General features: G+C 40.7%; 1 protein-coding gene across 4 annotated transcripts in view; it reads right to left on the reverse strand.

Moving 5' to 3' along the window:
- GPATCH2 (G-patch domain containing 2) overlaps positions 1-26300 on the reverse strand; it is a 104133-nt gene that overhangs the window by 62413 nt on the left and 15420 nt on the right. For 3 of the 4 annotated variants that reach the window (XM_090263420.1, XM_090263421.1, XM_090263422.1), the window contains exons 4-5: positions 24335-24517; positions 24040-24119 (exon numbers count right to left, since the gene is read on the reverse strand). In XM_090263420.1, the coding sequence (XP_090119546.1) occupies positions 24040-24119; positions 24335-24517 (263 nt within the window). Of the gene's footprint in view, positions 1-21875; positions 23910-24039; positions 24120-24334; positions 24518-26300 lie in introns of those variants that run through there. The other variant, XM_090263423.1, reaches the window with a different exon arrangement.

Below are 26300 nucleotides of genomic sequence, written 5' to 3' on the forward strand. Positions count from 1 at the left end.
GCTGCTGAAGTTTAAAGATCACTGAGCTGATCAACAAACGAGACTCCTTGACTAATACAAGACCCCCAAAACTTCTGGATGAGACTTCTAAAGATAACTCATGCTTCCTTCTATCACATGATGAAAAAATAAAGCAGTATGTCTTTTCACCTAAAAAAAAAAGAGAAAAGAAAAGAAAAACCTGCCATGGCAGTGAGGTAGCAAAGAACTACAGGCTAATAATGAGTAGTCTTAGATGTCTAAAAGAAAGAAATCTGAGTTTAAATTCAATTAACTTTGATGAACAAAGTACTTTTTCCCTACTTCTGAACTTCTGACATTTTGCTTTGAATACCTAAAAAAGCCTAAATTCCCAGAAATAAAAAATAAGAAAGAAAACAAACTTCACCCGAACACAGCTATAACATTCTGTAAAACAAGGAGTAAACTTGGATTGCTGTCTCCTTTAAAAACCATGTATAATAAGCAGGTCAGGAGATTGAAGAGAAAGCGTTAAAGTTGATATGACAAACATAATTTATTCCAGAGTAATTTACAGATAAAAAAGAACGTTGCAGAGTACTCACAACAGTTCAGAAAGTTTCTTTAACACCTTCGAGTCGGACAAGAGACCTCCCTTGAAGAAAGGGTGACGCTGTTCCAGAGTGAGCGAGAGGAGCCTGTGATGATGATGGCCATCTATAACCGGTTGTCACCTTGCAGCTCAATTAGCCCGCGTGTAAAAACGAGGCTTGTAAGGAGAAATGAGGTTTTGACATTATCTCTGCCAGCAAGATAATTACACCGCCTTCATTTACCAGTAGGGCAACACGACTGTAGCAACACATTAACTCGGCTCCGTTTGCCATCCATGGTGTGTTTTCTCATTTAATGCCATTTGTCTTACCCCACGTGAACGTCGCCATTCGTTTTCCCGAGCACAGCGAAGACTCAGTTTGACTCCGCCGCGCTGAGGCAACACTCACCTCCCTGCAGCACTCTGAAACGCTATTCAGAGAGCCCCGTTTTTCCGTTTCAGCTGCGACTTTTCTCTGGCTTATGGCTGAGTAATACCGCAGGGGTATCTGTGTTGAACAACCAAGGACATGAAATTCCCGATTGCCTACCATCCATTTCGGAGGTGTTGTCTCTTTCCAGAAAGAAAAATCAAGAAAGGAACGAAATAAGAGCCAAGTCCTAGCCTGGGTACAAGCACCTATTAGATTATTAATCTACTTCCAAATGACACTTTAGGAAAGAAACATTTTTTAAAATGTGCTGGCTATAAATGGTAAGGGTTTCTACCTCAGGGCCTAAACGGATGGGTCTGCAATCTCATTTATTTGCCTTTCCACATTTTATATGAAAACTTCTTCTTAGCTTGGATTGAAAGGTTTATCTCCCTAAAACTTGGGGGCATGCTTGAAGGGAATTTGAAAAGAAAGAGCAGACGAGTACACTGTCAGGACACAGAAAACAGGAGCCGGTGGGCGGGTGCCTGCACTGCTCTGAATTAAATGTTACGTTCAACCCTAAAGATGCCTGCGGGTGATGCCTAGGAGTAACTGACAGAACAGGTTTATTTAGATAATGCTAACAAGCTGTTATAAGACTCCAGGCTTTAAATATTTAAGACTGCCTATAAGTCTTCAAAAAGCAAGTCTATTAAAATATGGGAGAAATAAACAAAGCTAGAAAGAAAAAAGAAAAAAACCTGATTTCTGAGACCTTTTATAGAGAGAGAAGGAACATAAGCTCCAGAAGCAGACCTATTTAGGTTCGAATTTTGGGTCTGGAATTTAGCCACTTATGTTGTTTTAAAGAAATTATTTAATCTCTCATCAGTAAATGTATGGGTAACAATATTTACCTTGAGAAGGTATTTTGAGCAATAAATTAGATTAAAAATACTACTCAGAGCGGGTACCTGAAAGGGCTCCCTGTCCCTTCCTGTTCCTGGCAGCAGCTCCGACGCCACCCGTACCCCACACCCTTGCACAAATCCTGCAGCCCGAGGCGGAGAGGAGGGAGCACCAGTTCAGATCCCTAAGCTCCTGCAAATACGCAAAGATATGTTAAATACAATCCCAGAACTGCATTCTCTTTGCACCTGTAAGATGCCAGGGGATTTATAAACTAATAACCAACACAGCATTGACAAACAGGGGTAAAATTCTGTATCACTTAGTAAACATAGAGTTTATCTGGAACTAGAAGAGAAAGCAGTAATCATGAGGAGCTGGCATAGATTCGCTAAGAAGAAGTTTTGCCAGAGAAATGGCATTTCCTTTTATTGTCAAGGTTACCACCGGAAAGGAAGGTGGTAGTAATATGTTATAGTAGAGTGTCAAAGGGTATCTAACGAAGTCTTTATATTATAGAATTGCTTCCAATGATAAGAGCCAAGTATGGCTGGTCAAGAGTTTAGTTGGGGCAATTACAAAAAGCAAAGCAACCTTAGGCAAAGAACACCGATTAACAAATTAAAATAAATTCACAAAGAAATTTCCAATGGCGGGCATTCTTGGCTCCTCCAGCTTAATCAATATTATTATCAAAGTATTGGAATGAAGAAATAGAAAGTATGCTTCTTAAATTTAATGGCATAAGACCGCTTTAGGCGACAGACTCATAATTCAAAAGAAAACATTAACAATTTAAAATTCAGCCTTCAAATAAAAAGAAGTTACTTCTGGCTTCTGTATTTGAAGGACACGAACATACAAGCACCTTTAAAAAGCAATCATAAAAGTGAAGGCGTTTCAAAAAATATAAATAACTAGAAAGAAATGAGGTGATCCAGTAGGAAAACCATGCAAAACTGTCGAAGTTTTTCAGCGACTACCATGTAGCAATTCTCAATTCCTTTCATTTCCCTGATATCTTTACACCTCTCTTAAAGAAGCTTAGAGAGGTACAGAGATAGCTAGGACACTGGCACTTTAGGTCCGGTGAAAAAGAGGAATCCGATTTATTCTGTGGAACCCAGAGGGTAGAACTAGACCCGATCACACTGTGATGCCAGCTGTCAGGTCATTACGAAGATCTAAAAAAGCAACAACTTCAAGCCTTACGTCACGATGTTCAGAATTTCCAGAAGTCTAGACACACAGGCCGTATGCAATGCTAGGGAGAACAGCTTCGATTCTGTAAACATTTGTTATGTGTTTCCAGGCTTCCCGGGCACCTTGTGTTTGCTGAACAGCCCTCCTGCCGGGGGCCCCACATCCCCTTAATCTGCACACCCCAGCGGAAAAGCAGGGCCTGGTTACACACTGTGTAACCTGCACCCCGTCTCCACGCACGCACGTTAGGAACCAGAATTCAGTCGCAGGGCTTCCTGGCTCGCTCCTCCACGGCGCCCTCACCCTGGCCTCACGCTACAAAGCACTCAGATGATCTTTCCAAGTATCTGTATCTGGGTTTCCCTTCCACAGGTTCTGATGTCAGTGGCCGGAGGGGAGGTCGGTTGTTAAGACCTGGATATGACTTCCCAGAAAAACTGGGTATGATCACAGCCACACCAGAGAGAAAAGAGACTCTTCTGAGGGCGGGGAGGGGTCACAGTGAAGAGAAGGAAGATATCTTAGCAAACAGAATGCGTAAGCATCTTTAACAAAATAAATCTGACGTGCTCTTTTGTACCTGCGTAAGATGTATTAGGACAAAATCCAGACATGCTGAGATTCAAACCATAAGACGTGTGAGAAGAAAGGACGCTCGGGCACTCAAGTTCATAACCGGCTCATCTAAAATATGCTTTTTGAACAAATAAAATGACACTTTTAAAGTCAAATACTGTAAAACAGGACTTGTCTTCTGCACAGGTGGCAGATCTGTTATCGTTCTCATCATATTGAAAGCTTATCCGACAGATGCCCTCTCTGCGCCCCTGACAGCTCTTTGTCCTCAAAATTAAGCCCCTGTCCCAGTGTTTCTTGGCTTTACCGGTGTGAGACATTTGCAGAGGGTCTTTGTTGTTGTCAAATGAGAAAAGATGCATTAGAAGCATTAAAATAACTGTGGTCACTTGGAAAAAAAAAATCAGCAAAATACAGTGCCAGCATTTTATGTGAGCTGTTCCTTGCAAATAACTAATACAGTTTACAGCTCTTTAATTAAAGAGATATTCTTTAAAATTGGGACGAAATGTGAAGTTGAATGTCATCCCCTTCCTCCTAGAATGAATGACCTCTGATAAGAATCTGAACCATTTAAACACAGACACACATAAAATGTGATTTTTTTTTTTTTAATTCAACAAACATGAACTTTGGAGTGGCCGAAGAAAAGCAAGAACTATTTTCTAAATGTAATGAAACAGAACCCCCACCACAAAAAAGAAAAATAAAAAAATAATAAAAATCAGAGCTGACAAGCAGATGAGTTGTCTAAATAAACTTTACAAGCTGGACATGAAGCAAAGAAGTGTCATTTTGTGTTCTCAGAGCCCAAGGTGACTGCTTATGTTTTGAACTGCTAGTTAATTCTAGCTGGAGCACAAATCTGTCTTCTGTCTTATAATTAATTCTCAGTGTCAAAACTGCTAGATGTCCTTTTCAGAATCAACCTATCCTGGCTGTTAATTATATTACAGAAATATGTTCAAATAACACTCCCAGCCCGATTCTAACGCTTACAGAACAAGTTATAGGTAAAGCTCAGTTAATGACTTACATGAGAATGATTTACTTTTTGCAGAAATGACACCTGAACAGATGATGTTTAAAAGGAAAAACAAAACAAAACGCAACATGTTCAGCCTTGACACGAATACAGGACAGGAACCACTGCTTGAAATATGCACTAAAATATGTCTAAGTGTTTCCCAAATGCTCAGAGAACGGACAAAAAAGAGAAACACAGTGACTAAGAAAAAGTCTTTTGAAGGGTAGTGTGCCTTTTTATCATGTTTATACCTTCAGTTACAATGGCCTTATTTTCTCGGTGGTCCCACTTCCCCAAGCCCGACCCTGGACCCTGCCCTAGAGGCTGCCGTGGAAATAGAGCCTGAAACCCATCCCAGCCCCGGGGAGAGCCTGGAGCTGGGGGGCTGACTGAGAAGCCCCTGGAGCTTCAAGACTGTCTAAGTCTGGGACATGCCCTTCTCCTGCCGCCCACGATGTGCAGTGACATCCAGGGACTGCATCTGGCTTCCGGATGGTTATCTGCCTATAGAGGGCTGGCCTGTCATTTATCAGTGAGGCAAAACGGCTAACGGAGTCATCGTAGACCAAAAAGCGGCAAGAGGGGAAAAAAGCAACATTTCCAAGCACCCGTAACGGGCCGTATGTTACATGCATCCAACCTCTCTTCTCCCATAAGCCCTTTGGGTGAACATTATTGCCGGGAGCATAAGGAGAAACAGGGGTGCAGAAAGACTAAATAAATTGTCCAAAATCACTCAGTCAAGAAATGACAGGCCCAGCCAGGATCTGAGTCTGGGTCTGAAGACTCCAAGGAGCACGCTTATCTAGTGAACTAACAAGGAAGAGCAAAATTCAGGATACAGTCGAAGATATGGAGAACATAAAATTCAGTCTCATATCCTCATACCTGAAATGTAGAAGTTCACTTTTTTCCCTCTTTAATTCCTGACATTTACATACAGGTGTGGGAATCTTGTATTTCTGTTTTTTTCTAGGCCTGAGGACTGATTGGGCCTGAGATGGCTTCTATACTTTCAGTTGTAAGAATTGTAGGTTAGAAAAGAAAGCTTTCAGGTTTCCTGATTCTTACAAAGGAGGAAACAAAGACATAATATGCTTGAATGTCTTGCCCCAAAGTCACAGCGATTGGTTTGTCCAAAGCTGACATCAGACCTCGGATCTTACCCATGATCTACTGTTCTTTCCATGACAAAATGCTGGGGTTCCCCACCCCCGGTTTTGGAGAAGGTTGTAACTGTTAGTTGTCATATGTACATGAAAACCCTTTAAAAAATGAGCACATTCCATTATGACCTTAAATGGGAAACCAGGTACATGGGTTTTTTTTAAAAAACTAATCAAATGGCGTTAAGAAAAAGACAAAACTAGGTAAGCTTATTTAAGCAAAATCAAATTTGAATTTGTTGGTCAAAATTCCAGGTGGCTCAGATTTAAAACATATCTGATGTAAAAGATCAATACATCATGACATGAGAAAACTGTTACTGATTCTTTATGTGCTTCCAATTTGATTGCTTCAGCCTCCCAAACAAATAAATGGAGGTACCAGAAACCTATTAGTATGATAATAAAGCCATGCTCCTGGATGTGTACAGTCTCTGCATTTGGAGGATAACAAACAAACAAACAAACTTCGGTGTTAAGATCTTCTCTGCATTTCAATAGAAGATCAATTGAACTAATTATAAAATGCAAAATTTTAAATAATTTTAGAGTGATCAGATTGCCTTCCAGCTTCTTTAAGTGTCTACAGAAATCCATTTTTATACATTTCAGAAGCTAATAGCTTCTACCTTTTAACCCATTGTTCCTATTGTAGTTTATGTTTTTATTCAATATTCCAGTTTTTTAGAAGCCCAAACCTAATTAGCTTCAGGTTATTATCTTCTATATCCAAAGCTCAGTGAGTACAGTGGGTTCTTTTATATATAGAAAATAGTAAAGTTGATAGAAATGTGTTTATTAATCAAGCAGAGAAAACGAAATATATAAAAGACAATCTATACACAGAAAACACATAACACACATATACATACATATACACATTCATATACATACTTCAATATTTGAAGTGTTTTTGCCTGCATTATATCTCTCCCATCCTCCCCAAATCAAAGTAGTTTAATAATTTTAAAGGGCATTTTCTTATTATGAATATATACTGCTCCTGTCACAAGTAATGAGATAAAATTGGAACAGTGATGACAAACTGGCTGGTAATAACTCTGTCATCTATTTAAAGTGAAAGTATTCTTTCCAAGAACTTACTACTGCAAAACCATTCCTGTGTCATTACCACAAATTATATAAAAGGCTGGTTGCAAAAAAAAAAAATGCAGAAGCGTTTTCTGATTTTTGTTCAACCTATGCAACTTTTAAAAAGAAGCACAGGTATATACCCACGGAGAGGGGGCTCCCAGATTTTTATCCACTCTATTGACTTGGTTGTAGCTGGGCACGTAATTCAGAGGCAGAACTCCCCCGCTTTGAACTAAATGAATTCTGCTCTAATGGAGAGTTGAGACGTGGAAAAATTGCTTACAATTGCACACACAGGTGACGGGGAGCGCTAAGTCTAAATTAAGATGTTGGCTGTGAGTTTCCAATAGGGCCTTGACATGATGGCTGACCTACTCATGACACGGTCGCACCGGCACGGATTTGGAATTCTATTAGTATTACCAGAGGAAAAAAGTCAGGGAGTCATCAAGAAAACAAATCTATATCTTCTACTCCATCAGCCAATTACTGTTGTTAAAGTGGAATTAGATGGGAATTGACAGGCGACGGGGAGAAGGATTAAGCAGATGACTGACTCTATCGCAGGCCGTGAGCATCCTAAGCTTTTTGTTTTCTGCTGCACAAAGTTCTTAAAAATTCTAAAACAGAAATGTGCAAAGACCAACTACTGTTAATATCATGTCTGAGAAAATACAGATTATCATGCATTTGCTAACTGGATAATGCACAAATATTTTCACATACAGTACTATTTTATACAAGTATATATTCAACAGCTTAGCAGGGATTGAATGGAAATCTGCACCTGTCTATAAACAAAGGACCCCTGGAAGATTAAATAAAATATTTTTTAAATCGTTACTATTTTAAGGCAGAAAATTCCCTAATTGCCTTTAGAAAATGATATCTTTTCTTAAAAAGTAAAAATAATAAAACTCAAACTGCTTGGGAAACTAAAACACTGCCCTGGCATGAGGGGGAAGTAGAATAGAGTTAAGGGCGTGATCTTTGACTTTAGACAGACCTGGTGTCGAGGCCGGGCCCTGCCCTTCGCTCTGGCTCCGTGACCTTGAGGGAGTTACTCAACCTGCGTCTTACTCTCCCAGTCTGTGAGACTGAGGTGCGACAGCCATGTCCCATGGTTCTTGTGATGTGTGAATGGAAGCGCTTGTGGAAGAAACGCAGCCTGGTCTTCAATTTTTAGCTTTTGCTGTTATAAAATAGCAGTGCTGTACTTCCGTTGCAGTGGACCAGTTAATTTGCCTACAGATAAAATTCAGTTTTGTGACATGGTGCTTTGGAGGTGCTAAGTGGTTAAGGTCAAGGACCTCATAAAAAGTACCAGTCATCATGTGCAAGTATTTATTATATAAAAGCTGGAGTGACTTTATACTACAGCCTCGCTCTGCCCAGAGAAAAATAATTACAAAGCATCAGGCAGATTTAAGGGTGGGAGGATTACCACCCAACACACAAAAAATAGTTTGGGGGTTTAAAATAGAAATATTTCCTCCACAGCTTGATTAGTTCATTAAATCCTGGTTCAAGTTTCTGGTACCATTTTTTTGCCATTTTCTTCTTATAGCAAAGTTTTTATCCGTCTACCCATTGCTTATATTTGAAAACGTGGTCACCTACAGTTCACAGACTTAGATATTAGATATATTCATTAGAGCCTTTGCCTTTTAAAGTGAACTTTAGAGGGTATATATATAACACACATGAGTATATTTATGCCAGTCTAAAATATCTACGTGAAAGTATAATCTAATGAGTGTGTCGGTGAGCTTTGATTAGCATCACTGGTGCTGCTAGTTTCTGTAATATTAGTGTGTGAGTGTAGATAACCATCGTATGCACATGATAACTGATGTTCTGGAGAAGTCAAAACCTGGAACCAAAATTTACCGATAATATCAAAAAGGAAATGCTTTATTCCTATGCATACTTTAAAGTTATGGTGAATTAAGCCCATTAAACCCTCATGGAACTTTTTTATTTCCAATTAACTAAGTTAACTTGCTTCACAGTCTGATTTTTTAAAAGGTATAAGTTCTCCTCAACTTACAATTTACCAAGAAAACAAAAAAGTATATAAGGGAGTAGGACTTAGTTTTGTGATTCAAATAAAATTCAGACAATAATATATTTTATACTAATATAAGAGAACTAAAAATATATTGTTTTGAAAAACAGTAACAAAGGATGCCAAGAATGTAACAGCTAACGTTAAGGTTTCTAATGGCAATTCATTCAAGAGAAAGATCACACACACAAAAAAAATACTAAGAGGTATAAAAATGTGTTATTGACATTTTAGTGCTATTTTTAAAGTAAAATTCTAATCAACAACAGAAAAGCAGAGAGATGGCCAAACACAGTCAAGAAAATACCTCTAGCAAATCTAATAAATTTAACTTGCCCTGCCAGATCTTTTCAACTTATTGAAAAATTCACTTGACTTAATATTGACACAGAGATGTGTAAATCAATACAATCAGGATGAAAGATATATTTTAATTTAAAAATGTTCAGACTGCAGCAGTAAATCTATGCACCTAGCACATAAAAATCACCAAGAGTTTGAATGTTAAGACATAATATTGGGGCCATCCAACATCTAAAGGTGAATGCCAAATACTGCATTTTTGTCATTAAAATTTCTACATTTTATGGCACGCGTAAGGCAATCTGTTTACAAAATTTACTGAGACATATTTATAAGCACCAGGTCAGCTGAATCTCACTGAGAATCCATCAAAGCCTGCAGCCAGGGCACCACCTACCTGCTGTTTATAAAAAGTCCCATCTTTATATACAACTAGCGAGCAGTTATGCTCTTTCCAAACACAACGAGAAAAATAGAAGAAATAAGAGCACCCTCTAACCTCAGGATCCTCTGTCCAGTTGGAAGCTTTCACTCTGCCGTCTACTATGGTAGCCACTGGTCATATGTGGGTATTAAATTAAGATGTGTTCAAAATAGAAAATACACAAAAGATTTGGAGTATAAAAAAGTACAAAATACCTCCGTCATTTTTGCTACAATAATCTTATACATTTTCAGGGTATAAAACCAGAAATCACCATGTGTTTTATTTAGAAATGTATTCCATAAGAAAGCCTGATTTCCACAGGCTAGCACAAGAATACAGCTTAACTTTATCTCCTTAAATAAATTTATTACATGTGTATAAGTTCAATTTGATAAATCACACTGTAGATCTAAACCCTGAATTTAAGTAAATTGGGAATGTCCTCACTTCCCTATCTTCCACATATTACCTGTCAGATATTATAAGAATGATAAAAAAACCTAATGATCATAACTCTGATCATACAAATTTGAAAGCTAATCGGGAAATGTTATACTTCTAAAAAGGTTCTATAGCAAACAATAAAAGGTTAGGAAGTATATATTATCACAGCCAAATTTTCCCAATTATTTAAGAATTCCAGCCAAGAGATCTGCTTCTCACATGCTGCTATCATTTCTTTATAATTGGAGTATAAATTTCCTTTAGGAATCTCTCTCCTTTCACTCTTATCGTGCTTCTCCATTATAATCCCTTCCCCAAATATCCTCTCAGGCTTTGCTACCAGGAGCAGTATTACCCAGAAGCTTGTTAGAGACGCAGTCTCGAGCCCCACCCACGAGTTCTGAATCAGAAGAGAACCAATTACTTTACAAATGAACAAACAAAAGAGAGTCTAAAAAACTATGCCAAAAACTTGAAGGGAAGTTTTTCCGAAACAAAGTTGCACCAAGCAGCTTGCCGAGCCAGCGGTGGTTCTCACTTGTCTTAGGGGTATCTCCTCACAGGAGAGCGCCCTTTCCTTGTTAGATAGATATTCTAGGGAAGTTAATTAAAGTCCAACGATTATGCTTTTCCCTCCCTGATGTAAGTACTGCACCGTTCAGATCATAAAGGTCGAATTAACGAAACTTTCATTTACTTGTATTCAGTTATTCTAAGAGTCAAGGTTACATTAGCAAGTGTTACAGTTACGTTCCTGTCTGACTTCGTTTTCGTAAAACAGCACATTGGTTTTGCTCATTCGGTCGGTGGTCACGTGGCACGTGGCACCGGCTTTTCATACAATAATTGCAGAGATGGTCATTTCGCTGGTAAATATGAGAAAACTACAGAGAAAAGTACAGACACATTAGAGTCCTTTGGGTCTCTGGTTTCTATCTTAACACTGAATTAAGATAACTTCCTTTTAAAGATACAAAAATTAATTATACCTCAGTGTGAGTTTTTAAGGTGGCTTCTAACACACTGAATAAAACATATTTAAATCTCTAAAGATAAGGAAATAACCAGCACAGGTTTTGCAGATTGCAGGGAAAAGAATCCCGAAATCTCCAGCCCCAGGAGGTTTCTTTAGCCAACTGCCAAGGACCAGAAGGAAAAGTAACTGAGTGGAAAAGGCACCAGACTCCCCGGGCTATCCGGTCCCTGGAGCCTGAGCGGCCGTGCAGAGGCAGAGGAGGTAGCGCCTTCTGGGTAAAATGCCTGAGCTCTCCATTCAGTTCACCCAGTGGGACCTCTGTGGTCGACGCTATTTGAAAAGGAGTTAAGGCGAAAGAGTGCATAGCACAGACTCGGGGGTTTTCACAAGAGGACAGGGGACCCAAAGAGGGAACTGTGGCCCCCGGCAGCCCAGCTTGCTGAGCAGGAACACAGCGTAAAAAGCAAACATCCCATTCCCTCACTGAGGTTTGGACGGGGCAGATGATGGGCAGCAGGAGCTGGCCACTGAACAGCGTTGTTGGCGGTGCTGTCCTTTCTTTTCTGGGCCACCATAGTATCTTAAAATGTTTTGATTTTGAATACCTGCAGCTAGGAGATGCCCTCTCTAATTTGCAGCTACATCCCCCCCCACACACACACACTCTCTCTCTCTGTCTCTCTCTCTCTCTGTCTGTCTCTCTCTCGCCCTCCCTCCCTCCCTCATTCCCTACCAACCTCCCATGCCCCCACCCCACCCCAGCTCCGGAAGGCATTTGAGCTTTGGACTCCTGAAGTAAATGAGTAAAAGCGGTCCCTTTCCAGTTCACAAAGTCCTATTACATCCCTTATTTCATCTTATCTTTTACTGTGCCTAATTTAGGGATAAGGAAACGGAAACTCCAAAAGGGATTCCATCAAGGTCACACAGCCAGTAAATCATGGCTTTCTGAGTTGTTCTGACTTTCTAGCTCCATGCATTTTCCTCGCACAGCAGAAGTGGCTAAGACGCAGTTCTGTAAGGAGCAGAGGGGTGGGCGCAAGGCCTCTGAGTGACAGGAGCCCTGATGTCCAGTGGGGAAGCGTCCAGAAAAAGTTTTAACTAAAATGCGTCCTGCGCAGTGGGCAAGGTCTGCACACGCTGGCATAAAAGCGTGATGTTTCAGAAGGTAAAAATCTTGGAAGCGGCGGGACAGAAGCTGGATGTGCAGGGGGACCCTCAAGGCCATCAGCCAGGGGGTTCGGGACAAGCAGATGGAGAAACTAGTGGAGGTGCTGATGGCAAAGGCCTAGAACAGGAAGCCAAAGAGTTCACAGTTTGTCAGCCGAGTATAAAGCATTAACAGACTGAAAGATAGAAGGCAAGCGGGTGACAGGAGTCACAAGAGAACTTGACAACAGTTGGTGACGGTGTGAACGAAAGGAGAGAAAGAAAGACGCAGCCAGGAGCAGTTACATTAGGTCAAGAATCAAGGGGACGAACTAGAGAACTGGGGGAAAATATGTAGGTGACTAACTGGCCTCCTTCAGAACATTCACTTTGATTGAAAATAGTAAAATTGACCTGGCGCCCCCTAAAACTCGTGTTAAAACATTAACAAAAGGTCCGTCTCCAGGATGAATTCGCCTTCAACTAAACGATGAGAGAGGCAGGTGAGGAAACTAGAAAAGTATGTGGGGCCAGGAACTGGAGAACGACCTGGCTCTGCCTGCGATGGGTTACACTGGTTACGTGTCTAGTCAGCGCCTTCACGTCCCCCTCTGAAAAACGGGTGTGGCAGGCCTGCTGTCCCTCACAAAACTGAACCCTACCGTGCTCAGGTGACAGCTGTGACATTATACTATTATTAAAGAAGTCTTCACAACTGACAGTAATAGTGAAAATCCTTAAACTCCTAAGCGAGAAGTGGGTTGTATCATTAACCAATGTTTTATAAACCAGAGGAATACCACCAAAATGTTCTACCAGTAATAAAAGAAAGGCATAAGTGTTCAGTTTATCTTTTTTTTTATTTAAAAGAGCATAATTTGATTCATTTTCATATTTCATGTTGTAGGAAAATCAAAATAGAAAGTACACATAAGTCAGCGATTATTTTTAAAGCTTTTCCAGCTAGCTAACTTTAGGAAAACCTGTAATTGGTTAATTTAGAAATTACGTTTGTAGGTACGAATGAGAAATATACTTTATAGTAAAGAATTCACAGATCAAAAAACTAAGTTCAGTTTCAAAAAAAAAGCACTATTTTTTGACGAACAAGTGCGACCCAAGTTCATGTCTGATCTAAGAAAACATCCGTTCCCTTCACTGTGCAGTTAGCCCACTTAATGACTTCTGCAGTGGCTCTTCGGGCCACACAGATCACCCGTTTTAGCTGCTGAGTTAATCAGGTAGCCTCATATATCAGCAGCAACTCAAATCTGCCTGTGAGTTACAGGTTTGATTCCAGTTAATGTCACTTTTATTTCTAATAGTATCCATTCTGAAAATCACTTTTACTTGATGGAATATACAGAGTATAAAGCCAAGTCTTAGAACATATTGGTTGCAAACGTATTTTTATCAAATTTGTGGGGAAGTAAACTGATTTTTATTTTCATTCTTAAATTTGATGAGCATCTATAAAAAGCACAGTTGAGGTGAGGATGGAAAAAGAAAAGACATAGCAATTTGACTTCACTGTGGAATAACTAAAGAAAGGCATGAAATTAAAATGACAAGAGTCTGTCCTCGTCATACAATATTTGAAAAATGTAATTTAAGTCTAATGACAATATTAAGAGTAAAGAAAGAGAAATGGTTATATATTGTGTATTCAACTAAAAAATAATAATGACTACGTTCCAAATCGTAGTGTGTGTGAAAACCCAATCTTATTTCACACTTAGGATACATTTAAAAGAACCATCTGAACGTGTACCTAGAGAGATTTAAAAAGTATATCTGGAGATTAATAAGGGGAAGATCTTTATGTAGGACACAGAATAGGTGGATTATTTGCCCTCCCTTTGAATACCACTTCTGGGTTAGTGCTATCAATAGAAAATAAAAGCAGGCTCCCAATATAATCAATATCTGATACTAATTCAAATGGGCACTTACTCTCCTTTGTAACAAAGACATGAAATGATGAGACTATCCCATATATCTCTCCCCAGCCCTTTTTGTATCAAAAATGGATCATGGCAATAATCACCTAACAGCCTCCTAAATGCTAGTTTTACGAATCTGGCCCTTACTCGGGAAGGCACACTGCAAAGTCTTTTAATCTCCTCCTGAAAAGAATGTACTGGGATTGCACTTAAGTTCAAGTTCAAGGGTAGTAAAATGTACAAAGGAGAGTGACAAAGGTGCTAGGTTATAGATTTTAACTTCTTAACTAGAAAACTGGCTCCAGAGAGATTTTCTAATTTACAATGAATCAAAAGAGAAAACATTGGACCATAGCAAAAGTGGCACAGATGTATCAAAAACCAAATGAATAAACATTTGAGGAGATTTATTATTAGAAATTGCAATAAATTTTGGAAAGATGAATTGATTTTAGTTAAAAGGTATAACTGACAATTTATTGGGCAGGAAGATGCATTATTTTCCAATTGTTATCCATCTACAGTAAAACTGATTTGTGTCCCATTGTGTTTTATGGAAAAGGAGAGAGCAACTTTCAGTGACTTAGATGAAACGCAGTAATCATAACCAGGCACTGTGAACTATATATCTACCATTAAAGAAGATTTTTGACATTTAATTCTGTAGCAATATTTTGGCTCTGTACCACTCTTCCTAAATCCAATTCCTGCTACAGTTGGCGGATTTCTCCCTTTTAATTTTATGGGGCTTAAAGTAGCATTTAACCACCCATGCGGTAAATAATGCAGGATTAGAAATATTTAGTGTTTTGTTTCCCTTTCAAGAGGGGTAATCCATCAACTCCAAAAATGTTCTCTAAACTTTTTCTATATTTTTGGCAATCTCTAATATATGATATCATAAAAACTATAAAATTAAATAAAACGCATTACCTAGCCGGAATACGTCTGCTTTCTAAAGAACCGTGTTAACCAGAAAGCAGGTAAAAATTACTTTGAATCAGAAGCATACAATTCTTATTGAAATACAAACCAAAGTGAATTTAAAAATACAACTAAAACATGATACTTGATTAGAACCTTTTAATTTTATTACTTCGGGTAATAAATATTAATAAGTGTGCAAATAATCTCTGATCAGTTTATTAAACGTCCATCTAAATCACACACTACTGCAAGACCAAAAATTAGACTTATATAGAAAAACAATTATTGAACATATGAATGTGCTAGGTATTTGGCTAATACCCCATAAATGTAAAAATAAAGTTTAAGTTTAGTACCTCATGTGATGAACACTTGTTCCTCAAACAAATTTAACTCATAATTTTTTCATAAAGTGAGGCACAAGACAAAGTGAATTGACTAACCTAGAGAAGTTAATATTTCTAACTATAATTTAGAATAATTACAGAACATTTTGCTATTTACATGTGAGTACAAGAATAATTAAAAACTGTAATTAAAAAGTATATTGTTATTAAATCAAAATAACTACCATAAAACTGACTTCAAACAAAATCAAATTCCAATTTTTTAATTTTAGTGTATATAAAATATTCATTTTAGTTAATGAATTCAAATTATAATAATCACACTATAACTGCATGGGGTACTCTGAGATACATCAGAGTAATAAAGTAACCTGTCAGATGAGTAATTATCTATATATTTAATCTAAATATAAAACAAATGGCCCAGAAATGAGTCAAGTCTGTAATTCACTCAAGACGCAGTGATGCCTCATATTCATGGTTAGGACGTCTAATTCCTTCTTCCATATTCATATCTTAATTCACTTTTAACAAAGTTTATGGTGACACTTGTTGTGGAAGTAGGTATATGTGGTCATAGTGTCTAAATGAAATCAAGGTTAACTACCAGAAATAAAATAATCCAGAAAGTGTACGTGGGGGGAGGGTGTGGAAGGGCCCCTTCCTCCATGGAGCGCTTGCTTTGCCCTTCGTGTATAGAATTTTTGCCCTTGAAGGGGAGGCTGTACAGCTTCACAGCCAGGTCCGTGAGGAGTGGGTCACAGGGCCGGGATTTAAATCCTGGCGTGACCAGTTTCGAGCTATGACCTTGAACAAGTCAGTGAAGCCGTTTGTTTGCTCCCCAGGAAGATAGCACTGACCTCAGGAGGCTTCTTTTGAACATTAAATGGATTAATGTACATAAAGAGACTAAACCGCCACCAGGCAAACAGTAAGAACTCTTAAGTGTTAGCTAATATAATTAATAGTAATCACATATGTCTGTCCTTTAATAGTAGTTACCTACAATAAAAGCTGATACGGGAAATAAATTATTTCATAATACACCATAATAAAATATCATGCAGCCGAACAGAAGAATGAGTAAATACTTACAGCCTCTTGGACACTTTTAAAGCGTAAAGCCCAGGGTGCTGAGTAACGGGTGCAGGATTTGCACAGGCGGGTGAGTGTGGAATGGAAATGGAAGGGACATCGCCCAGGACTTCCCAGTGAACGTCACCCGCGGATCACACACTTCTCCCAGCTCCCACACACAGCCTCGTTTTACTGGCAATACCGAAGTTATTATATGACCATGGTCAGCTGGAAAGGGGCCGTGCCTGGGGGCCCCAGAGCGTACACGGACTAACACCAAGGGAACGCAGTGGACGTCTGCATGCGATGCGTTCCGTCCGCGGCTTTGCTGGCTCGTGAATTCAGACACTGTCCGCCACCCCACCGCGCGTGCCCGGAGGCAGGACGTTACTCACTAGGTCACTGCAAGGGGGAAACCCCTACGGAGAACAACATCGAAGGCTCTCCCAGCCAGAAGGTGGGTCTCTGCACACGAGGCACCCAGTCAGCTTCCCAGTGTTCTCCCCACTGCCGTCTGACCTGCTCTCCCGTTCCGAGACACACCCAAGGCCAATGAAAAGCAGCGAGGGACGTGGGCGCTGCTCTCGGTGGGAAAGCGTGGTACTTCGGATCGCCCCGGCGGCATTAACGGCGGTGGGACCCCGCCGAGGACTCCTAGGAAAGCCCTATGAACATTTTAAAAGTTATGGGGCCCATGCCATGTGCTAGGAGCTGGGTTTCTGTCACTGGGGGCTGAGTGCGCTGGGGATATAACATGAACATAAGCAGAGGTATGACGATGTCACATCGAAAGGTTCCTCTTCGTGAGGGCAGGAGAGGCAGAGGCAGTAGGTGCAACGGCATTTCAAGATGTGTGAAGGGCTGGGGAAGGTTTCGAAGAAAAGGTACAGAACTTGAGAGGAATCTAGCCGTCGGAGGAGGGGCGCTCTGCCTGCCTAAGGCGGAACGGGGCAGCGCCAAGGGGAGGACAGGGGCCCGCTGGAAAGGAGGGGATGCCAGAGGATCTAGGGGAGCTAGTGCGGACGGAAAGGGGCACAGCTGCATTTTATGGTAAAAGCAGTGAAAACTACATTTCAGCATGTTTAGAAGTGCTTGCTTGGAGCTGCCTGTGATGGGGATCACAGGAAAGCCACCCAAAAGAGAGACCAGAGAGGAAGGAGACTATCGCAGTATCAGAATGTAAGCTTTATGAGTCACTAGGCAGAGGAGGGCAGGGCCCGATGGAATTGGAAAGAAGGGGCCCATACGACAGATGAGGAAGGAAATGAGATTCAAGAAGAGGAGGGCAGAGACGCCAGGAAGCTAAAATGTGAACCGAAGGGGGGCTACCCATGGAGGGTCAGTGCTTCCTTCCCAAACCTCAGGTCTCTCCTCTCTCTCCTTTCCCAGTTCATGTTTCACTAACCACACGGAAAGGCACTGCAGGGGCCCCTGTTGTATCCCCAGCCCTTCCTGCAGGGCAGGCATCCTAAGCCTCCTCACGTCGTGTGTGCAACCGAACCCCAAAATCCACGGCTGAAAACACAATTTAGCGGGACAGCACGTTTCTGAGTCAAATGTGACCTGTCCTCATTCATGCACCTACCAAACGATGTAACATGCTCCTATAAAATGTTGTTGTGGACCCAAACACTGGAAGGGCCTATCAAAATATAGGTAAACGACATACAATGAGAAGAAATCTAAGTAATACTGTTTCGTTTTAAAAGGCTATTTCTAGACTGCACATTTCAAGACCTATACAAATCTGAAAGACCTCAGAAAGGGCAAATAGATGCTATTAAATTTACCTATGATAATACTGCAACTTAAAGATAAACACTGTGATGGTGAATTGCCTGTCACCAATGATCAGATTTAAATGTGAGGTTCTAAGAAAATGATGCTATGTTAATAGCACAAGTCATCACTTCTTCGGTATATAAAGAAATCATCGGACTTCTGCCTATTGCCCCATTAAGTACTGGTCAATGTTTTAGACAACTGTGACTTAACAACAAAAACTGTACAAGTTTTAGGGGCTTGAAATATTTATAAATACCTGTTGGCAGGTGTCCCTGGTTTGCCAGAACCCCCTGCCCGGACACCGGGCAACAGCTACCTGGCTGGCACTTGCTCACTCAAGCACAGGAAAACCTGGTCGTTTATGACTTCCTTGTGAATTCCCAGTGGTTCCCACTGACCTTCAGGTGGAGGATTTGCAGGTGACTTCAGTATAGAAAGCACGTGTTAAATATTATTGGGAAGTGTTCCACCCATCATTGATTTTGAACTTTTCTGATATTGGATACCTGACATATCTGAAGGCAAATTAGAAAACTGAGTTTTATAGACCATCAGAGTAATTCTGTCAGCAACATAAAAGGCAGAAAGCCAGAGTTGAATCTTCAGAGAAAGTGAAATGCTTGCAACATTTCCATTTCCTCCACTTTGGTGGGAAAAGAAAAAAGAAAAACGACGAGCCCTCCAGAACTGTCCCCCCCTGTAAAGCACAGAAAGGAAAAGGGGTCCTCAGGGTGTCTGTGGGGTCAACTGCCCACCAGTCAGCAGTCTTCATTTCTTTAAAAAATAAAGAGTATTTTAGAACATATTTCCAAGGCTTATTAGTATACAAAAAAAGTTTTAAAATAATCATACTCTTTATTAGAAGTATTTTTAGAAACCTCAAGTATTTACAAATTCAGTGTTTTAAAGAGATACATCAAAAACTCTGTAGATCATTTCCTTAAAAAAAGAAAATCTAAAAACAAGGTCTTTCCTGACGAATAAAGTGAATGACCTAAAAATTTGCATTCAAATACCAAAGTGAATAAAAATAAAAATAAAAACATGGCATGGCATGCATTTTTAAAAATGTAGACTTGTCCTGTGAAATAAATATTTAAGTCGCCATAAAAGCAGAATGACCGTTACAATATTACAATATTATAACATTAATTTCAGAACATACATTATGACTAAATGTAAAGGGGAAAATGAAAACAGTTAAATATGTGGCACTTGAAAACTTCCTTTTGTTAAAAAAAAAAAAAATCTGGAAAACCGGTACTACTACCGTGCTTTGCAAACAAAAGTGATACTCTTCTGCCACGTGCAGTCCCAACCACAGTGGACACTGGAAAGCTGTGGTCAGCGTGGTCAGGAATCGGGATTCCAGCTGTTACACTGAAATGGACCCATTTGGTTTCTGGTCTTTCAGCAGACTTCTACATGACTGCTAACTTCGATAAAAGTAACACCCATTGGAAGAGCATCAGCTTAAAAAAAAAAAAAAAAAAGGATAAAAATAATCTCCCCGGAAAGCATGGATTGATTCGGAAGCCCAGGAAGGAGCAAGGGTGGCCTGGCAGCTGCAACACTGCCTAAGTCACACTAACCGGGGCCACTTTGTAAGCAAGGTATCGCCCACACTGGTTCTGGGCTGGATCCTTATTCTGAAGATTATTGTTCTGAAGTGCACCCACCGAGTCTGGCTAATGGCCCCAGGATATCCCTTGGCATTTTCCTTTGCTTAATTCTCCTGAGAGAGGCGAATGTTAAAGGCTGGTTATCTGGGCTCCAGGAAACTTGTTTTATTCTAACAGAAAGACAGCGTTAGTTAATTCCTCTCAACGTCTATTCTTGGGACTCGGTCTGCATTAGTCTTTCATGTACTTGGACAAAATTATTCTTACAAATCAGATGACTCTGGACCCAAACCTCCTAAATAGTATGAGACTTTCTACAAATGAACAAGTTAATAATTGGGGGTAGGAGGGGAGAAGTGTTTAGAACAGTTTTTTTTTTTAGTTTGCAATTAGGCTTTGAGATTGAATGCAGTAGCTCTCACTAAAAATAATTCAAAATTATTCTTCACAGGCCATATTAAAGACAGTGGCCAGCTCAGTGAGGTGTAAAAGACAAGGAAAAGGCTGTGACGTAAGAGTGCTGTAAAGATTGAGGCGTATTACACAGAAACTACGAGCAGGAGTTTTGAAGTCTGAAGTTCCACACTTTGACCCGCGATACAAGTGATGTCTCAGTCATGAGCTTCTGTGTTTAATGTACCCAGTGGTAACGACGACTGTCCTTCATGTAACCTACACTGTGTGACAAATAATGCTGGGCTCACTCTGTAAACATCATCTCATTCAATCCTGGCGATACTTCTGCAACATAATGCTTGTCTCTGTTTGAGAGGGAGATGAAATAAGGTTCAAATTATAATTACAAGTAAAAAGAAGAACCGCAGTGGAGATTCACAGAGGTCCAACTTCAAAACCTGTGCATGTTCTACTTGGCTTCCAACAAACCTAACCGGAGTCGATGCTCATTCCTACCCCCGGGTTCCCTGTTGGCAAGTCTGCACGCTGGCTGAAACCAGTCTGTAGCCCCGACATCATATGCACCGCGTTCCGGGGCCGTTCACGGGCACGGGCAGAGCAGGGAACTCGGAGCCACCGATGCACAGACGTGTCCCCGACGGGGGTCAAAAAAGGCACCCCTCTGCCTGCTTGCTGGAGCTCTGATGTTGTCAGCAAGTGACTTTTGGGGGGTTTTGGTGTCACTCTTCTCACGCTTCTGTGCTGTTTGTTGGTGACTCACTGTTTCAGATGGCCCCTGACCACAGCACTCTAGTGCTGCTGTCCTTGGAACACGAAGGCCGTGATGGGCTTTATGGAGAAGATACGTGTGTTACATATGCTGTGTTCAAGTGTGAGTTAGAGGGTGTTAATGAATCAGCAATCCATATCCAATAAGGTGTCTTTAAAACAGACACACGTAAAACAGGGCTCTGGGCTGACTGACCGATGACGATGTCGTGCTCAGAGGCTCATAGGACCCCAGCCCCGTTCTCCCCTTAAGAGCAACGTCAGCATTTGCTAACTCAGCGCTTGCAGGGCACAGCTACGGTGAATAGCGAGAACTCTAAGAGAAAGCCCCCCTCCGAATGTCTGCGTTAGCATTTCAGTCAAAGAGGCTCCTGCCATTTCCTTCAAAGACCTTGGGCAGGGATCCCTCATCTGTTTAAAACCAAACCCTTTGTTGCCATTCTTTTTAATAGGTTGCAGCGACATGTGTTTCCCTGTGTTGCCCGGAAAATTAATCTCTTAAAAGCAATGTGGCTTTCCAATGTGAAAATCCAAGGAATTAAACTTCATTCCTTATTACTGAATGTCAGGGATACTGCCGAATGGTGACTGTTTTGTGAGATGGTGATTTTTAAAACTAGATTGTTTGAAATAACATGGATAGCATGAGCAGCGACCAGAACCAAAGCGTGGCCCAGGGGCTTTGAAATATCAGCACAAATTGGAACTCTTACCTTTCTTGCCCAAGTCAGATATTTTATTGAAAAAAGAAAAAAAATACAGTACTTAAAAATCCAAACAAGGACAATTCAGGGTTGAGAAAAAGAAACCTGAAAAAGCCCATTGTCTTCAGTAAAATTCAGAATACAGAAAACATATAGAGCAGGACAAGGGTTTATGGCCTAACGCACCGACTTCATGATAAACACACACATAGAGGGTGTATCTCCATCAAGTGAAGCTTAATCACCTTTTTACAATTGAGAGAGGAAAGGCAGCTTTTCCTATGGTCAGGCCATGTATCACCAGTACCATGAAGCTAGCCTATCAGTTCTAATAGCTTCTATAAAATCCCACGGCGAGATTGCAATAAGCCTAGAAAATTGGCTACAAATCCCAGCTATGTTCAAGCAAGCAGTGAACCAAAAATAAAAATAGGTAAAACCGAACCAAGAACTAGAAAGCATTCATCCAGGTTCACGATTGGTAAGGCAAAGTTCATAGGCCAAGGTCTTAAAGTGACATGTTCAGATGCAAAAGACAGTCATTATACAAAATAAAAGCATTTGTATGATTCAGGGGGAGAAATCAGGACTCTTCACTACAAAAGGCTTAGCACAGAAAAGCTGACTTACAATTACCCAGCACCACATTATTGTACCTCTAAAATATGCAAAGGTAAAGAGACTCAAAGTTGCACTGGACCAGTTCTCATCTCCCAGTTTAGACAAGCCATCTAAAAGATGCCACGCACTCCCAGTTAATACCTTGGCTGGAATCTTCCAGACTGTAAAAACTCAGCATCAAGGAAATGTCAACTTTAAGTTTCTTTTCCAAGCTTCATATTTAAGTTAGCCATTAAATGACGAGTTAACAATCCATACAATGATATAAAAATACATGTAGTAAATCACAGTTTTCATCAATTATTGGAACTGAATAAAAATATTGATCATTTTAATATAACCATTCTGCAGAAAACTCCAATGGCCTGCACGCAGTATAGTGTCTAAATTATCCTAGCAACAGAAATGTGACATTTCCCTCTGCTTGGCGAAAATGAGCTCATTGCCAGGATTCCTGACTCCATGACACATACAGTCTGTCTGTCACTCCAAGAATTGAGCACGCCGCTCTCTCTTTTAAACATGACAAAGGGATTCAGAGTCATACAGTATTTGTTTGAAATAGCAGTTTTCACATGCGTTCAATAAGCTCTAAAGCAAAGTGATCGTCTGGGTTGGTTTCAGGTCTCAGACAAAACACATAACTGAACGGTAACAGTAAATGATTCGACCAGCACACACCAGTTAGCACGGTGGCTAGTTTAAAACGAGGTTGGCGTTCGCTGTACAGTGAACAGTGTGGTATAAAATACAATGGTTTGCGATACAGAGCAGATTATTCAAGTAGAAAGCAAATTTAAACAAAATACAAACTCTCGCAAAAATCGGCAACCTTACCCACTACTGATCTTAGCCCTTGTTAAAATACCCTGAGTAAAATGCAAGTATTTTAAATAATGCTGGTTATATAAGATTTCTCTAAAAATGAACCATAAATGTTAATGCATTGTGTTTTTTTATTTACAATCGTCAGATCATGTAAAAATTAGTTCTTCACCAGTCACAATATAAACAGTAAGGAATACTTAGGTGGTATCTGGACAGTTTTCATTTTCTACCTTTTGTGAGCAGTTTGGCAAAGCAAGTGATACATAATTGGTTTCAGTGTAAAAAAAATCATAAAAGAGAAAAATATATAAAATGTACAGTAGTTTCTACCCACCCTGGGCCGGCCTAGATCCCTAGGAAGCTCGCCCCCGCCCCGCCAGGTTCACTTCTGTCTAGAGGAAGAATACCAGTCCTCCAGCAGAAACAGCCCCATCTTTGCATCAAAGAGGCTCTCAGTTCAGTGCCATTCCTCCGGGGGGAGAGGACAGGAGCCAGGGTCCCTCGAGTGCCATTCCCCAGATGTTCAAAACGTAACTAATTTATTAGCATTAGCAGATTTGGTTTATAGGGGAATCTCACGGGTCCAGTTTGTAGCCTACAAAAAAATGGATTGTTTTTAAGTATAACATTAGAATATGAATCACGGACGAGGATGTGGCTTTTTATTCCATAGGAAAGATTACATTTCCAAACATGCCAAAAAGCAAGCCAAAAAGCATGCCTACCATTGAAGTGGGGGTCCCTCCAGATTTTTTAATATTCTTAGAAGGCATCCCGTGAAGGCGACCGAGTCTAGCTTGGAAACCTGGAAAAGCAAAGCACCCGGTTTAGGAGACTCCACGACCCCTGGAGCGGAGAAGACCCTAACAGTCAGACCACTACAAAGTGCGTGGCAGGAGGGAACGCGTGTTCCGTCTCCACGGGAGCCGCCCTCCCCCAGCGCCTCTGGCCGCCCCCGGGCCGACCGCACACCCCCTCCCCAGCCCCCCCGCCCCCCACCGGGCAGGACACACTACTGACCTCTCCGCCCAGGATGCGACATAAGGGGGAAGGAGCCCGCTAAGATACTTTCAAAGACGGGGTCCGGCAGCGCTCTGTCCTGCTCGGCCGGGTCCTCCTTCTCCCACCAGGGCACGACGCCCGTGATGCCGCACGCGCCCCCGGACTCCTTCTCGTAAAACCAGTCGCTCTGCTCGTCGTCACCTGCGCGGACACAGAAGCCCCCGGAGAGCGGGCGTGACCACCCCCGTGCGCGCAGGGGCCGCCCTCGGGCTTACAGAGCACCAGACAGCAATTACATCGGAATTTCAGACAATTTTTAATAGAAACCCCGAGTGGGACAAAGGCAGGGTTACAGTTGTTCGTATGGAAAATAATACAATAATTAATAAATAATAATGCAAGCATAAACCCTGTGTTTCATGTGTTATACTAACAACTGTAAACCTACTGTTGCCCCACCCTGTATACAGTGCTCTTAGTATGTCAAAATACCGCGTGGGATATACTTAAAAAATACTTGGTTACTCAAAAAATAATTTGTTATTGATATAAAACTCAAATTCAACCCGGGACCCTGTATTTTATCTGGCAATCATATAGAGTCTATTAAAGAAGAGAAAAAAACCTCTTATTCTGCCCCACAGTTTCACTTAAGAAATGTCTCGGTTTTGCTTGCTAGCCTGTTGCAGTTCTAGAGAGAGGGGCAGGGAGGGAGGGAGGGAGGGAGAGAAGCATCATGTGAGGGAGGAACATGGACTGGTCGCCTCTTGGGCACACACCAGCCAACTGGGGACAGAACGCAACCCAGGCACGTGCCCCAACTGGGATCAAACTGCCACACTTTGCTTTGCGGGGCGACACCCAACCAATTGAGCTGCACCGGTCAGGGCAAGAAATGCTTTTTTAACAATATCAACAAAAAACGTAAAATGTTATGTTCTAATAAACTGGTTAATCTTTTGGCAAAAACTGTAGGGAAATCTGTTTAAGTTACTACCCTTTCCACATTAAGGAGAAACAATCCTTAACTGCCTGCTGGGAATTAAAAGGTATAAAACTGTACAGCGTGTTCTTTGCAGCTGATAATGGTGTAGATTAGCTTCATTTCATGATTTCTATGGAGTGTAAAAGGGGAAACAATCATGAACAGATGTGACTAAATGAAATTAATCTGATTAAGTTCATTAAGAAATGGTTGTGAAAAAGTTGATCTGAAATGAAAAGTGACAGCCCCACAGAGTTTACAAAGAGCCTGTCCTGGACTAGAACAAGGTGTCTGGCAACAGCAGACTGTGATAGCAGGTTGGAGGGCACACATGACAGAAACCGTGGGGGAAGGGTGACGGCGAGATTCAGCTGGACATGCGCCTGCCGTGGGCACCAGCTGTGTTGGGTAGTGTTAAAAAAGGAACAATAAAAAGCTGGATAGAGAGACAAAAACACAAGAAGGCAGATAGAGGAAAAGAGCGTCTTGAATACGATCTGATATTCATTAAAGCCTCCTTTGTGGTTCTCAGAAAACTACTCATTCGTATTTCTAAGAGGGTTAGCACAACAGACACCAACTTTTTCCCTTTAGAAAAAGAGTTCCGATTTCCACAATCTTTCATCACAAATATCTTAAGATGCAAACTAAAAGAAATCACAAGCTTTGATTGAAAATGATTTTATGGAAAGTAGCTATATTTCAAATTATGAGGGAGCGGAAAATTCAAAGCATTTGGAAAACTGGAACCGCCAATTTATTTCCGTCGAGGATTTAATAAAATTAGTTTTTACAAAAGCATATAAACATCAGTACTTTTACTGATTTTTTGTTTTGTTTTCTTTTCAAATTTTTATTGAATGTACTGGGGTGCTATTGGTTGATAAAATTACATGAATTTCAACTGTACAGTCTGTAACACATCATCTGTGTGTTGCATTATGTGCTCTCCGCACCAAGTCCAGTCTCCTGTACCATTACCTATTTTTATATTAAAAT

Source organism: Furipterus horrens, unplaced genomic scaffold, assembly GCF_987537825.1.
Source record: "Furipterus horrens unplaced genomic scaffold, mFurHor1.1.pri manual_scaffold_15, whole genome shotgun sequence".
In the NCBI taxonomy this organism is placed as follows: Eukaryota; Metazoa; Chordata; class Mammalia; order Chiroptera; family Furipteridae; genus Furipterus; species Furipterus horrens.